The 15038-nt window shown below is 43.5% G+C and overlaps 1 protein-coding gene across 1 annotated transcript; it reads left to right on the top strand.

Moving 5' to 3' along the window:
• The first annotated feature begins 2386 nt into the window (after nt 1–2386).
• Nucleotides 2387–10444, top strand: LOC127014286 (protein FAM133-like). Its single transcript, XM_050893571.1, has 7 exons — nt 2387–2440; nt 3147–3218; nt 3474–3605; nt 6760–6812; nt 7961–8044; nt 8280–8372; nt 9871–10444. The coding sequence occupies exons 2-7, from the start codon at nt 3149–3151 to the stop codon at nt 9919–9921; spliced, it is 483 nt and encodes a 160-aa protein (XP_050749528.1). The 5' UTR covers nt 2387–2440; nt 3147–3148; the 3' UTR covers nt 9922–10444.
• The last annotated feature ends 4594 nt before the right edge of the window (nt 10445–15038 follow it).

Genomic DNA, 15038 nt, shown 5'->3' with positions numbered 1-15038 from the left:
CTTTCAAAGTGGCACAACTTGCATAATAACCACTAATAACTGACGGCAATGTACCACCCGTGTTTCCTGGGACCCTCTAGTATGTTGAGCGTAAAATACAGAAAGCGATAAAGAACTTGGAGAATCGAGGGAGGCAAGAGGGAAAGGATGTGGTCAGTATCCTGGCAACTTTCCAGCCCTCTCCGCCTCCACCACCCCAAGCGTAAAATGGGGATGATAATAATACTTGCAGAAGCATTAGGACTGTTTAAATGTGTGTGAAGAATTTTGAGCATGAAAAGAGCTAAGTATTATTAAAACTCCATTTCTGATTGTTAGAGTAGGTGATGGCATAGTGATGTGGATAAGTGTTTAGTGTGTTCCTGGACAGATTTTGAAAGCATGTTCGGTTTTAGCCAGTCCGTACAGCACTCTCTCCTCTACCAGTTGGGTTTAGGTTTTTGCCACGAATATTCCTTTTAAAATTTTGAAGCACAAATGATTCATCCTGGGTGATGGAAACATCCCTTTTGAAATACTGCCTGTTTTATAAAGAATCAGTTGATAAAATTAATTTTTTTAAAGACAACCTTCTTTAAATTGGTTCTTTTTATTACAAAAATTGAGAGATTTATGTTAAAATTTTCAGCAATTTTTACTACTTGTAAATAGGATTTTAAATTTCATCCCATTCCTAATAAAGAAAAAAATGTTGTATAGCATGAATTGTCAGGAAGAATTTTGATGTTGCATGAAAAACACCAAAAAACTTTTCAATAATATTGTACTGGGTAAGTAACCAAAAGAGTGTAGGGTATTTCTACATCAGCATACAGTATGTTTTTAATGTATTTATTGACAGTTTGTAGTTGTTTGAATATCTCTTACTATGATACAGACATTTTTCTAGCCAAATGTCATCACTGTGTACTTAAATTAATGTAATAAATAATGTTACCATCCTTCTGGAGTGAGTGTGGCATATATTCCTTTTGGCTGGATTTAAGCAGACTTTTTAGAAGGATGTGGAGTACTGGATATTTGTTTACAATCCAAAAAAGCCCCGACACTACTTTAGATTAAGAATCAATGTGCTTCACAGATATTTTGGTTTATACTTGAATATCGTAGAGCAGCTGCACATAGACGTTCAGTAAATTCTAAGTTAAGCTAGATCAGGTGAAGATCCATGAGGTCCGAGGATCTGTCAGAATCAAAATGGGACGTTATTTCTGTTTGGAGCAGGTTTGGGTTCAGCTGTGGTTGGATTTGTTTCGATTCAGGCCAGTAGCAGAGGAATTGTTTCAGTATGCCATGATGACTTCATGCTTGAGAACATGGTATTTTAAAAATGGGAATGGAAAACTTGGTGGGGTTAAGCCCGAAGTGTTGGAAATCAGCTTGGGAAAAATGTTAGCATCTGACTCCCATTCCTCTGTGAGCGCTCAAACACCCACTCAGTGCCACGGGGTGTCCCAGCTCCGTAAATACGGCATGTAGGGTGGAGGTGATGCACAGCTTTAGCACTGCGCTGCCGCGGGCAGTGCGAGAACAGCCTTCACGCTGCGAGAGGGAGTGGGAAACGAGGTCCCAGGGCAGGACTCGAGCTCCCTTAGTTGATTTACAGCTAACTCCGCTTGACCCGCATCTGTGTGTGGAGATAAAACACATGCAGAAGGGCTGTGTCCGCAGACTGGTGCCACCGCCACAGCATGCTGGGGGAAGCTTGGGCTGGGGGGGGGCTCCATTGCAGGAGCCACAGCTGGACGCGGCTCACCCAGAGCTGTTCCTTTGGAGCTGTGGGAAGCCCATGCACCAGGCCACAGCTCGTTAGGGCTAATTGCAGAGCTGAACAGCAGGGTGGCACCGAGCAAAGGCAATGGCCCATGGTGGCCAGGCAGGGTGGGCGGTGCGGTGAGAAACGGAGGGAGGATGCCCTGCAGATCTTGTGAAGCACGAACAAGCCTTGTTGGGGACAGGCTCCTGTGGCAGGAGCCATTAATCTTCTGAACGGGTACATGGAATAACTAACTTCTGCTTCAGCTGAGGGCAAGGTTCAGCAAAGGCTTCAAAACACCCGCTCAAGCCCAGCGTACGGGTCAGGTAGGAGTTCAAGCGCGTGTAAGTTTGGGCTAGCGTCCCCTCCCTCGCAGGAGGCGCCTGGCCAAGCTGGCAGGGCTGTGCCGGAGCCCCCGGGCTCCGGGGTGGCGGGGGCAGGCTGGCAGGGCGGTGCGACGCCCGGCGCCCTCGCCCGAGGCGCCCACCCAAGGGCGGGGAAGGCCGAGGGCAGAGACGCCTCGGCCCCTGGGAGCCCTCAGCCCCGAGGAGAGGTGCCGGCCGGGCAGGGGCCAGAGCCCGGCCAACCGCTCTCCCGCCGCCGGCTCCCCGCACAGGAAGCGGCGGCGCCGCCAGCACTTCCGGGTCGCCAGCCGGTGCGCGGCGGGGCCGGGGCCGGGCCTCGGTAAGCGCGTCGGCGGGGAGGCAGCCGGAGCGGGAGCGGCCGTCCCCCTCCCGGGGTGGGTCGGGCAGGGGGATCCTGCGAGCCGCCGCGCCGCGCCGCGCCGGGCCCGGCTGCGGGGAGGGGGTGAGAGCCGGTCTTCTCCCAGGAAATGGCGGCGCGGCGCGGCCCGTACGCGCCCGTGTGCCGGCCGGTGGCTCGGCCCTGCCCGGCCGGCGGGGGAGCCCCTCCCGGGCCGCGGGCTGCCGGCGGGGCTGGCGTACGGTCGTGAGCGGGTGGGCGAGTGCCGGCGCGGCGAGTGTAGGGCAGGTCGGGACGCGGGTCCCTGGCCCGCAGGCTCGGGGCTCCGCCGGCGGCTGCAGGCTGTGCGCGGCCCCCAGGGCTTCCTCCGCGGCCGCGCTAGGCGGGATCCTGTAAGCCACCGATAGCCCGCAGCGTAGCCGCTGTGGCAGAAAATCCTGCGTCTGCGCTAACGGCGCATTCATCGACGGTGACACGAAAACAGGGTTTTGGCCTCGGATTCCCGATGCAAGAGGATGAGAGCCTAAGCTTGCACTTCGCCATAGTGTGATGCGTTTGATAGGGGTGGCGGTGGGGCTGCCCTTAGAAGTGCTCGCTGGTTTCCTCTGTCTCCACACTGCTCTTTTTTTTTTTTCCCCCAAAGTCTTTCGGAAATGATGTTATTGAACGTATTTTTGACTCTCACTAGATATGGATAACGGGAAGGATGAAAAAAGTAGGATGCCCTGTGCAACTTCACAAGAAGAGCTGAAAGTCCAAGGTAGGTGTTGCTAATCTGTTTCAGTGCTATGGTGGTGTGTGTGTTATCCTTTACATCAGTTACCGTGTTTGACCCTGATGTTGAGCATTGTCACTTGCTAATGGTAATAGACCATGGCGCACTGGAAGAGGGGAAAAAAAAAGCCCACGAACTCCTCAAAATTAGGGGTTCATTGTGCTTAAGTTCTGTGAAGAGTCGTTTTTGTAGACCATAGTTACCAGCATGCTTGTCACTGTTGCCTTGCGTTATCCTAAGGAAAAGAAAAAAGGAAACGAAAACGCAGTAGAAGCAGATCATCATCCATTTCATCCACATCGTCTTCTAGCGCTACATCCGCTTCTTCCTCATCACGCTCGTCATCAAGGTCGTCTTCTTCAAGTAGCAGAGGTAAGCAACCTCCATGCATACACATGATGTTTACCAATTCTGATAGCACTCCTGGAAACATTTAAAGCTTATTTTAAATGTGGCTAAATCACCACAAAGGGACTGTGTGGAATACCAGTACTGCATGTTCAGAGTGTTTCTCTCAACCCTTTCCTATTGCTGTGTTAAGGTACCTCTTCACACACAGTATGCAGTGTTCCTGTGTTAATTTAAATAACTTCAAAATAGAAACTGCCATTCAAAGAAATGTTACTTTGTAACTATATGCTGTATATATTTAAAACTCTGTGTTTTGAAAGTATAGTGAATGCAGATCTTTTTCTACTTCACCCATCTATCTAGACCAGAGCTGAGGTGTTTGATTTAGTCTTACTTTGGTCTTAACATTTCAAGTATTTCAGTCCTCAGTTCATTAATTCCAATGACCAAGTTCAATGGGAACACATATGCAAGCATGGCAGGATTAAGACTTTCCATACTAAGCTGCTGCTTACTCAGAGGACTTGGGGTAGATACTGTCTGTGAGTAAGTGCAGATTTTTTTCTGTGGATATAACTTGTGACCTCAAGGGGAAACTCTTGATATAATCATCAATACAGCATTGTTTTGATATTCTGTGTCAAAATATTTGGTATCACTGCAGGTAAAGTGGCCAAATTGCCATTTTTTAAATAAAATGTGTCAGGCTAAACGCTGAAGTGTATTTTATCTTTTTTTACTATGATTGGGAACTAGAGTTCTCCTGATGAAAAGTCTAAAATCAGGGTCAGCTGAAACTTCACCATCTGGTACAGGACCTCATATTTGTGACTGTGTATTCCACAGTTTAACAGAGACTTAGTTCTGTTTCTGTTGAAGCAGATTTACATCTGTATGGAAATATTACTTGTTCTCATACTTCAGTGGCTTGATTCAATGTATCTGACATAAATATATTCTGAAAATATTTAAATCTATGAACTTGTACAGTTGATGGGGCGGGGGGGGTCTTCCTTTCTTCTTGAATGAATTTTATCCCATGTGACACACTCTAAAGCTTCTAAAAATAATTAAAATGGCATGCCAGACACTGACTGTGTGAACATGCTTGGCATGGATGTCAAGAAACATGTATCTGAGGAAAAAAATCATTCTGAATTGGGCTCAAGTTGTCAGTCTGTATGATCAGAGATTTCCTAAAACTTTACAGCTAAAAATTCCCGAGGTTTTCCCATTCACAGGGGAGAGCAGACGATCTAGCAAAAATGTCCTACAAGGGCATGTTTAAACAACTCTTATTTACTCCATCTAGAGGAGAAAAGATGTGAGGTAATTGAGCTAAGACACATATATAGGTGTAGGTAGTTGCCACTATGGAGAGGGAGTGGAAGATGGTTCTGTGACTTTCAGAGCAAGGAATAATGACCTTAAATTGCAACAGGAAGAATTTGAATTAGATCTACTACAAATACATCCTAGCAGCAGAACAGTGGAATAGCTTGCCTAACCTGCAGTTGAAGACCTTGAATGACAAAGGTTGCCCCAGTCTCATGTATCGGGTACAGCAGGAGTGGAGTTAACGTTCCTTGGGATAGCAAAATGGAGATTTCTTCCAGCATTTTTTCATCTGTGTTTCTCTCTTCTTATTTAGCGAGTGCAGCTTTAACTCTGGCTGTTAGACACTGGGCAGTGGCTGGGACAACCGAGAGGAGAGTGGGGGAAACTGTCTTCTGCTCTCTTGAGCTGTATGCCCCACCTGCCTTCTCCAGCCTTGCTGGTAACGTAGGTTATGTGGAAAATGAAGCTAACTTGAATGCAGAAAGGACACACTTTGCTGTGGAAAGAGAGACATCGGGATATAGAAGCTGGGAATGCAGCTTGTTAGGTGGAGCTGGGAAGGGGGTTCCCCTCAGACGGGAGACAAGCAGGCAAATCAGTGCTAGAACTAGAGAGGTAGGGGGGCCGAGTATGGAAATGAATTGAGCTACTGAGGAGGCCAGATGGTGAGGGATGGCAACTCAGAAAGAGTGAACAGGAGGAAAAGATGCCCTGGCTTAGCCTAGGAAGTCAACAGTTCAGTGCAGAAGTCTAGAGAAGTTCTTCTAGGGTTTGTGGTCACGAGAACTGTGGCTAGGATGGTGGGAGATAAAAACTGAGTCTGGAAGAGATGTGGGCAAAGGGATAAAACTGACCAAGTGTCTGTTCACCATAGTGTACTGATTTTCAGAATCTGGAAGGAAACCCAGTGTTCTTGAATGTACCCATTTCCTGATGTTGCCAAACATTTGTAAAAGCCCTCTGGCCAGGTATACCATCCCTGGTTGGCGCTTAGTCCAGTTCGTTGTTACCAAGAGACTGAATATGGTGATAGAATTACCATTTTCATGGTTTCTTCTGACATGCTTGTGCTGCCTTTGTCATTAGGAGGCCAAAAGAAGATTGCTTGGGCAGCCTTACCTTAGACTTTTCTAACTTTTGAGCCTGGCTGTGCTCTGGTATATTCCTATAATATTATCTTTTGCTTGGAATTTATTGTAAAGAAGCTGCAGAGCTCATACTTTGAAGGCAGTCTGTTGGAAGACTAGTAAACTGTTTCACAATCTCTCTGGATTTACAGTCCCATAGTCAAAGCTGGTGCTTCAAAATCAACTTCCTCACATAGCAGTCACAGTGTAATCTTTAAAATCTATGATTGGCTTATAGAATTTGTGAGTTTCTGCTTTACAAAATTTACTAAAAACCTTGAAGTTGGAAGGTGAGCTGGGTAAGTACGAGAAGTTTTTCATTTGCCTTGAACAGTGATAATATTTTCAGTGGTTTGTCAGCCCCAACGGTACTTTTTGTTGCCTTCTTTGTGAGTCAGGATCCCTGGCTATAAAACAGATAGTTGCAATCTGTTGAGCACAGCTGCAGAAAGAAGAGAGAAATATTGCCTCTATTAATATAATATATTAGTATAAGTAATCACTGAGTAAATCAGTTTCCGCGTTAGACCAGTAAGTGGCAGTAAGTTAATGTGTTGCTTTTCTCGGGGTTAGTTTCAACCAGCATTAATATGTATAGCTGAATTAAAGCGTTTTCTTCTTATGTTTTACGTTTCTATATGCCTTATCTGTAAAACCAAGTGCCTTTTTCAGAATGCTAAAGTTACAGCGTTTTGCTTTGGTTTTTTTAGATTCTCCTAAGTCTAAATCAAAGAAAAAGAAAAAAGAAAAACACAACAAAAAGGTAAATATATACTAAGAGAAATAAGTAGTTAACAAACAGAAAATAGTTCTTCGTATTTTGATAACCTTCAATGTCATGTAAGATTGTCCTGGTTTCAGCTGGAATAAAGTTAATTTTCTTCTTAGCTGGTATAGTGCTGTGTTTTGGGTTTAGGATGAGAATAATGTTGGTAACACACTGATGTTTTAGTTGTTGTTAAGCAGTGCTTATACTAAGTGAAGGACTTTTCAGCTTTTCATACTGCCCTCCCAGAAACTGGGAGGCGACACAGCAAGGACAGCTGACCCAAACAAGCCAAAGGGGTATTCCATACCATATTATGTCATGCCCAGTATATAAACTGGGGGGAGCTGGCCGGCGGACACTGCAGCTCGGGGATTGGCTGGGCATCAGTCAGCGGGTGGTGAGCAATTGTATTGTGCATCACTTGTTTTGTATATTCTATTATTATTATTATTATTATTTTCCCTTCCTTTTCTGTCCTACTAAACTGTCTTTATCTCAACCCATGGGGTTTACTTTTTTTTCCCCCCGATTCTCTCCCCCATCCCCTTGGTGGGGGGAGTGAGCGAGTGGCTGCGTGGTGCGTAATTGCCGGCTGGGGTTAAACCGTGACAAAGTGTAATGCTTTTGTCTGTGGCTATGTAAGTCTGAATCGTGCTTTTAGGGTTACAGCAGGTGAGCTGACAGGTTGGCGTATACTTGACAGTATACTAAAGGTTCCTTTTGCCAGTCATTGCTGGTTGAGCTAGAATTTCGAGTAGTCTCTGAAGAAAAAAAAGTGGGGAGTCTTGATAACTTTATAGAATTTCCGTTAGAAGAAACTATTTATAGTCAGACAGAGAGAGTGGTAGATTATTGCTGTTGTAATTTTTCTTTTTTGTTTTATTAGGACCTTCTGTTCAGTGATTTTATATATTGGGGTTACATTAAAAGAGAGATAATCAAGGATCAGACCATTTCTGTTTCTCAAGATCTGAAGGTTTGCTAACCCTGCTGCATTACTTTCTGTGTCCTTCAGATAGTACCTATTCAGCAGTGGTAAGGGCAAGCAGTAGTGGCTGTCTTGACTAGCCAGGGTGTTAGGAGCTACTTGTGGGTTTCCTTTTTTTGCCCTTGTGAATCTGTAATCTGTCTTATACTTGTAGAAAAGGAAAAAAGAGAACAAAATGAAGAAAAAGAAAGAAAAGAAGAAAAAGAGAGAGAAAACAGGACCTGTCCAGCTTTCCAAGGTATGCTTGTGTGAGTCTGAAGTCCCATTATATTTCTCATCTAAACACTTAATCTGTCCTGTCATAAAAATGTTTATAACACCACCAGTTTTGTTCTCAGCAAATAGAAACCTATCTCTATTGTTTTGGGCAGTTAGGAAGTATAAAAGATTATCGTCTGTAATGTTATTTAAGATTTGTAACATTACAAAATAAAGCAAAGCTTATGTCTTTCTAATGTGTGATCTCGTTTTAGTTCTTTAAAAACAAAAAGAAGAATGAAAACTACAGCATGATAACTGGAAAGAAAATTAAGATGAAAATAAAGAAGACTAAGAAGGATAAAGAGGTAAGAGTTAAAATAGTCTATATATCCCTAAGGGAAAATACTGTATCTTTTAATATTTTTGGAATAGTAGTCTTTTGTAGAAGAGTAGTTCTTACTGTTAGGAGTTGTAAATTGATTGTAGCTTTTAATGTGGCTATGATGCCGCCTGAGAAATTTTTATTCATTCTTTTGGCAGGTTTTGTGTTATGAGTGAGCTTGGAATGCTCAGGCATGAATAGATAAACCAAAGGATGCTTGTGCAGGTTCTTAGAATTTCAGTCAGTAACGTTAGCTGATTCGTGGCTTTCTCTGTTGATTTAATTTGCACTGTTTTTAATTGTCCTCATCTTCTTCCAGTCTCTTGTGATCAATTGTGGTAATTGCTGCTTTACTGTTTTTCTAACGCATGTGAGACTAGGCATTATTTAGAGAGGAATTAAAAAAAGATGATAGTAGTATTAGGACCATGTGCTCATGCATTCTCACAAAGCAGTCAAATGTTTTTGCTGAGATACCAAGAGAAATAGATATCATGAATAGCATTTTGTGCTATTGCTGTGGGTGTTTGGACTCAGCACTTAAATAATATGTTCACTATTTTCAGCAGTTTCCACACCTTAGAGTGATCTGCAGAGGGCTTCTGGTACTAGCCAGTATGTGTTAAAAGTGTTACTTTGCTGAGGTATCCGGTTTGGCAGATTCCAATTCAGCCATAACAGTTCATTCTGTAGCTACCAAAGCAGACCTGAGCATTCCAAGTTAAATTTGATCAAAAATACATTATCTTCTTTCTGTGGCACTGAGGTTTGTGTTAAATTGTGCTGAATGCTTGCTAGCCTTATCCCAGTAACCTGCTTGTTACAGTATTTGATGTCAAAATATTTGATGTTGGTCCTTTTTTGATTTTGTCCATGGTCATGAACATGCTGAATTGAACAACATCCATTCTTCACAATAGTTTAAGATTCAATGATTGTTTTATAAATTGTGATTTTTAAAAACACTGGAAAATAGTGTTTTGACTGTTTGGGCCATCTCTTATGTAAAGAAAGAACCTAAATTCATGGTTCCCTTTCTGTTATGCTGCAAGCTGCTGCTTATGCATAGAAAAAAATGATACTTCCCGAAGCACGAGACTTGCTGTGTGTAGAGTGACAGTTGCCTCAGACACCAGACGACTGCATCTCTTCTGCTTGTGAGTTCCCTCCTGAGCAGGCTATGAGCTACATGATGACAACCCAATGGAGCCTCCACGGGGAGCCACTTAGAAAATGTATCATGAAATAGCGACAGTGACAGCTTGTTTCCTATAGTATCTCTCCTGAGTACCCATTGCTTTGCACTTCCTCCAGGCACTCAGACCTAACTGGTAGCTGGTCATATCCAGCTGTTTGAATGTGGTAGCGTTTGCTGTGCAGCGGGCCGAGATGTGAAAGCCCCAGAGAAAGCAGGGTTATGCAGCCTTGGTCCACTGAGTACAGGTCTGTTAAACCACTGCCTCTGCTTTTCTGCTCTACAGAGAGACCGGAACCGTGCAGAACTCCTTGAATTTCTGAACTCTGCCTTATAAGGGGAAGAGTGCTGACCAAGGACTTGTAAATATACCAAGCCAACGATCATCATGCCTAGCAAAACACTAAAGGGAAACTCAGGGAAAAGGACGCCAAGTTTGACAAGACGAGACTCTCCTGCTGAGAAGACAATTGGGATGTCCTTTTTTAATGGCAAAATGAAGAGTAACTGATAACTTGTTAATGAAGATCCATGTCCTCCTTTTGAGATCCTAAGGTAATAGCCAGGCTGTGGTGTTTTAGAAGAGCCTAAGAGCGTGTCGTTGACAATGATAAGAAATGACACACTGAAGTCCAATAATGTAATTTCTATCCTAACTGCATGCAGAACGCACTCTTAATTTCAAATGTCGTAATGTTTCTAGTAGTTTAAGCAAAGCAGAGTATTTGTAAATGTCTATTTGAAAGATGAGGCGTTTCTATATGTATATTTTTCCCAGTAGTAGTTTTACTTGTCCTAAAGAGCAAGTTGACCTTTGTAAATAGAACATGCTTTTACATAAATGATTTTTTGACAGTTCATTCACTAATACATTCTTTTCTTTCAGAGTTTGAGATAGGATCTTTCTCTGGACAGTTTATTGCTCTCTCTTGCTAGAAAGTGCAACAGTAAAATACTCTAGAGCAATAATGGTAGCTGAATGATTTTTATCCTAAAATAGAAGCAGGAATAGGTCTCTGGTTTTGTTTGTTTATCTGGATCAGCTGTTCAAAGCCAGCTCACAATAGATAGTTTACCCCCAACATCTGGAGTTGCAGTTCCTAGACCTAAAACCTCTGGAGTTCTGGCCTGCATTTCTGATCCCATGAGGTGTGTATCAAATCTGTCTGAAGTGCAGCAAGACACGTATCGCATATCTTAGTCTAATGGAAGGAGGAAGAACCACAGGAATGTTGCTGAGGCAGGCAGTGACAGTGACCCTCCAGGTGTGTTGACAGTCCACTGTGAGATGAGGCGGGTCTGGATATGCAGGTGGACCCCGGCATAACTTGTGTGTGTGTGTATTGGCCGTGGTAGTTTGCTCAGTGCTTGCTCACTTCCTTCCAGATCCTTGACTTTTGATTACCCAGCAGGCCACTGTGTACATAACCCTGATGTGGGAATTCCACTTGAATCCCTTGTGTAGCAAGTGCTCCTCCGGAACCACGATGTAGGAATGCGTGAGAAAAGGAGTCAAGGGTAGTTGACTTTGACAAGAATATCAGGTGTACAGTGGTCAGAGTGTGGGGAGTTCATTAAAGAGCAAACAAACGTAAAACTCTTTGCATCTGTCTGCCATGGTGTTTTAAGTAAATCTGAAGATTTCTACTGTTGCTCAAGGGATAATTTTAAAACTGTTCTGATGTGTGAAACCTTCTGAAGATGCTAGAATCCTGTCTTTTCCCTAGGTTTTTTTTGTTGTGAAACATTTTGCAATTGTTGCAGAGATGTAACTCTTTAGAGACTAGAGCCCTGATCCAGAAGAGCAAGTCCTTACATCCTTATGAACATAAAACATGAAAACACATAGGTAAGAACTGGAGTTTCCTTGACTTTTAACCTGGTGATGGAAGCTTTTTTTGGAAGCACTGTTCTGAAATGTCAGTAGGGGAAAAACAAACAAACAAAAAAACCCTCCTCCTTTTTTTTTCATGGGGATCATGCTTTGATTTGTGCTACTTTGGTATCTTCTAGCTAGCGATGCCAAAGCATCTTGCCCAGATAAGCAGCTTTTGTCTCTGGACTTCTCTTAAAAAGGTTAATCCCAAACACACTCTTAAAGACACTAACATCCTTACCATTCCCTAGGTTATATTTTAAGTAAAGATAGTATCATTTCCTGAAAATTTGGGGGGGGGGGGGGGGGGGAAGTAGAAATTTGGAAGATAGAAAGCAAATAGGAATGGGAAACCCAGAGATCGCACTTGTAAAGAACTGCATTGGTTGGAAGGTTCAGACTTAATTGAAATAATCTGCTTTTTGCTGCCTTATTCAAGATCGGTCAAGATTGTAAAAACTCCTTCACTGTTCCATGCTGGTATGGAAAAGGCAAAAGGACCTTTAGTAATACGATGTGGTCTGTTCCTCTTTTAGGGTTTTGGTAGTTGCCAACTCTGACTGTACAAAAATGAGTCAGACCACTTTTTCCTTTAAAAAAAAAAAACAAGCTTTTTTTGCTGTTTCAGGACAGAGGAATTTTTCCTGTTCAGTTTTGAAATGCTGGATATGCTTTGGTGATGCTCTAAAGTATTTCTATGCCAGCATTTACTTCTAAGCTGTCATTTCTTTTAGAAAGCCAAGCTGCTTAAGTTCTGTGGCAGTGATTCAGTTTTATTCTCTCCTGCCCAGTCAGTTATAAGTGCTGTCTGAAACTTCGCAGCAGTTGCTGCTTTTATAAGCCGCCTTTTCTTTCCTACCCACCTCCATGTAGATTCTCGGGTTTCTAAAGAGGTTTGAGTTCATGTTGCATCCTTCCCTCCCCCATCTTTCCCCACAGGCACTGAGATCATGTGCATCTTCTTGGGACTGAGTATCTTTGAGGCTGCTGTTTGGAGCTGGCCAACAGATTCCAGTCTCTCTAGTGAGCACAGGCCCATACAGCCAGAATAGTTGTCCATGCCTTGCTGCCTCAGGAAAGAAGTTAATTTTGTTGGCCTTTTTACTAAAGCATAGCTTCTTAATAGTGCTTCAGATTACTATTGTGGCAGCTGAACCAAAGACTGAACCAGACATGAAGGTTATGACAGTAAGGTAAGAGATGTAGAGGAATGGGATGAAATACAGATCGAGAAATATGCGTGAGGGAACTGTGAAGCGGCGTGGGATGTCGACCTGATATGCAAATGGCTGATAGAGAGCCTTGCTACCAGGTCTCAAAAAAGTGACTATTTTGGGGGAGGACAAAGGCTGGAACAGTAGAAAAGGTATGAGGTAGGGATGGAGGGATACTGCTGCTGTCAGAAGTCATGGAGTGGGGCAGAGGTCAGGTGACAAGGAAGCGGCTGCAGAAGCTTACCTGGCTGGACAAGTTGAGATTCTTGCTCAAATGCTGAATAACAGAAGTCTTTCAGATGTGAAACCTACTTTTTTGTGTGTGTGTGTGTGTGACAGTCTTCTCTATCACACCCTCTTTCTGTGTCCCTGCACTGTTTTCCATTCTGGAAATCATGCAGAACTCAACTGATTTTTTTTTTTAACAGAAATTCCAGAAACAGAAGTCACTGGGGTGGGAAGGAGGGGAAGGATGTATTCTCTGAGCTGCTGCTGCCATGCCCATCCTCCTTGGCACTGTTCTTTCTAAGTATTCTGTCCCACTTACAAAAAGTTGTGCCACAAGCAGGAGAATTGGTAAGACTTGGTCTCTTGGGATTTGTGCCTGTTGGTCTTTAAGCCCTTGCTACCACACTAGTCCTACCTCCCGCTTGTGTGCTGTAGTTAGGCAGGCGTAAATGTAAAACGGCTGTGTGGTTTTCATCAGTCCCGTGGTGGAGGGTGCTCATTTGGACCTCCTGGATCTAGTGAGTAATTGTCATGAAGCAGGAAAGGAACCAGGTATTTCTAAAGATCTCTCCACAATTGATACAACTGGTAGTAGCCCCAAAAGTTATCAGAAGGGGATGGAGCACAGTTACATAAGTTTCTTTTCTTACGCAGGGAAAACAGGCAAAAACCCAAACATGAAAGAATGGTTGATGCAAGTAATTAAGTGATTCAGCCAGTTCTCATGGGCAATGCAATTCTTTGTTACTCTTGTTTCCTTTATGATTTGCCTGAACTTGACTCCTTTGCCTGTGCAAAAATGTACAAGAGACAAAGATGAGAAAATACTTACAAGTACCACTTTGTCTTGGAGGTACTTGCCTCCATTGAACCTAAGATGTATCGTCCTGCAGTGCTGAGCAGGGCCTGCAATTTTGATACCTGTTCAATATTTAGTGTGGTTAAACTTAGGCAAGTTGTGCTCTTTTGATGTACTTGGATGTTTCATGCTGGAGGAATATATGAGCTGTGCAGTCATCCTGTGCAGCGGGGAAAACTGAGTGAGCTCTGTGTGCAGGGGAAAAGCAGAGGTCAGAGAGGCTGAAGTAACTTGCCCTGGGGTCACCTGCTGAACCTGCCCTGGTGAGGTGCGGGTGGGGGCCTTGACCACTGGATGGAGCTCTCATATGGTTTGTTGTACGTGTTAAACGTACTCCTCCTGGTCTTTGCTGTGCATATTTAGAAACAAGTTTCCAAAGTTCTTGCTCAGCTCTCAAGGTTGGGAGCTCCACTCTCATTTGGGCACTCCATGAAATGGCTGGATTTTAAGTGTCCAAAATTACTGTCCAGAGCAGAGATCATGATTTATTTGGCTGTTGACAACAGGTATTTTTTTCCTGCCTGTTCAATTTCGGTCTTAAATTGTGATTCACAAGGAGTATGAAACATCTAGTGTTTTCTCAGGGAAGAGCAGGACATGGTGCTGAGGGCTCTAAGGAAGCATGTTTTGAGCCTTTTCAAGCAGTGTGAAGAACATCATTAGTATCCAGTCTGATAAGTGTACATCGATCACAGAGGCACAATGTTTAAGATGACAACTATTCTGATACCAGCATGCTGGCCACCCAATAAGGTGCTAAACACTACAGCTAACATCAGTTGTGTTCACGTTGCTTTCCATTCGTGAGCTATTCTCTGGGTGACAATGGTGTGAGAGAAAGGTAGTGCGCGAGTGAGGAATCTGTATTTGTCAGGAGAGGCCTGGTTAGAAAGCTGCTGCCTGTTTCCTGGTTAATCAGTGCTGGGAAATCTGCCGGCAGGTGGCATTGCTGTCCAGCTCGACTGTCACGGAAATTTAAAAAAAAAATTTTTTTTTTTTTTTTAAACCTTTGGACATTGGCTTTGCACTTTCTTATTCTGAAACTCTATAATTAGTCTGCAAAGACCTAATTATGTGTTGTTTATGGGGAACGTTTGTGACTGCTGTCCTATGAATTTAATCCAGTCTTTGTTCATTTCTTGCTCTTGGCTGTGCTGTGGACAGACAATAGTCTCTCCTGCTGATGCTTTAACTGGAAGCCTTTAAATTCTAAGTAGTTGAATGCAACAGGAGCAAGTTGCTGAGAGCCAGTAGGGACCTGGAAGGACCAGGTGTTC

Source organism: Gymnogyps californianus, chromosome 3 (genome assembly GCF_018139145.2).
Source record: "Gymnogyps californianus isolate 813 chromosome 3, ASM1813914v2, whole genome shotgun sequence".
Lineage (NCBI taxonomy): Eukaryota > Metazoa > Chordata > Aves > Accipitriformes > Cathartidae > Gymnogyps > Gymnogyps californianus.
The sequence above is the reverse complement of the archived record's forward strand: the minus strand, read 5'-3'. Positions and strand labels throughout refer to the sequence as shown.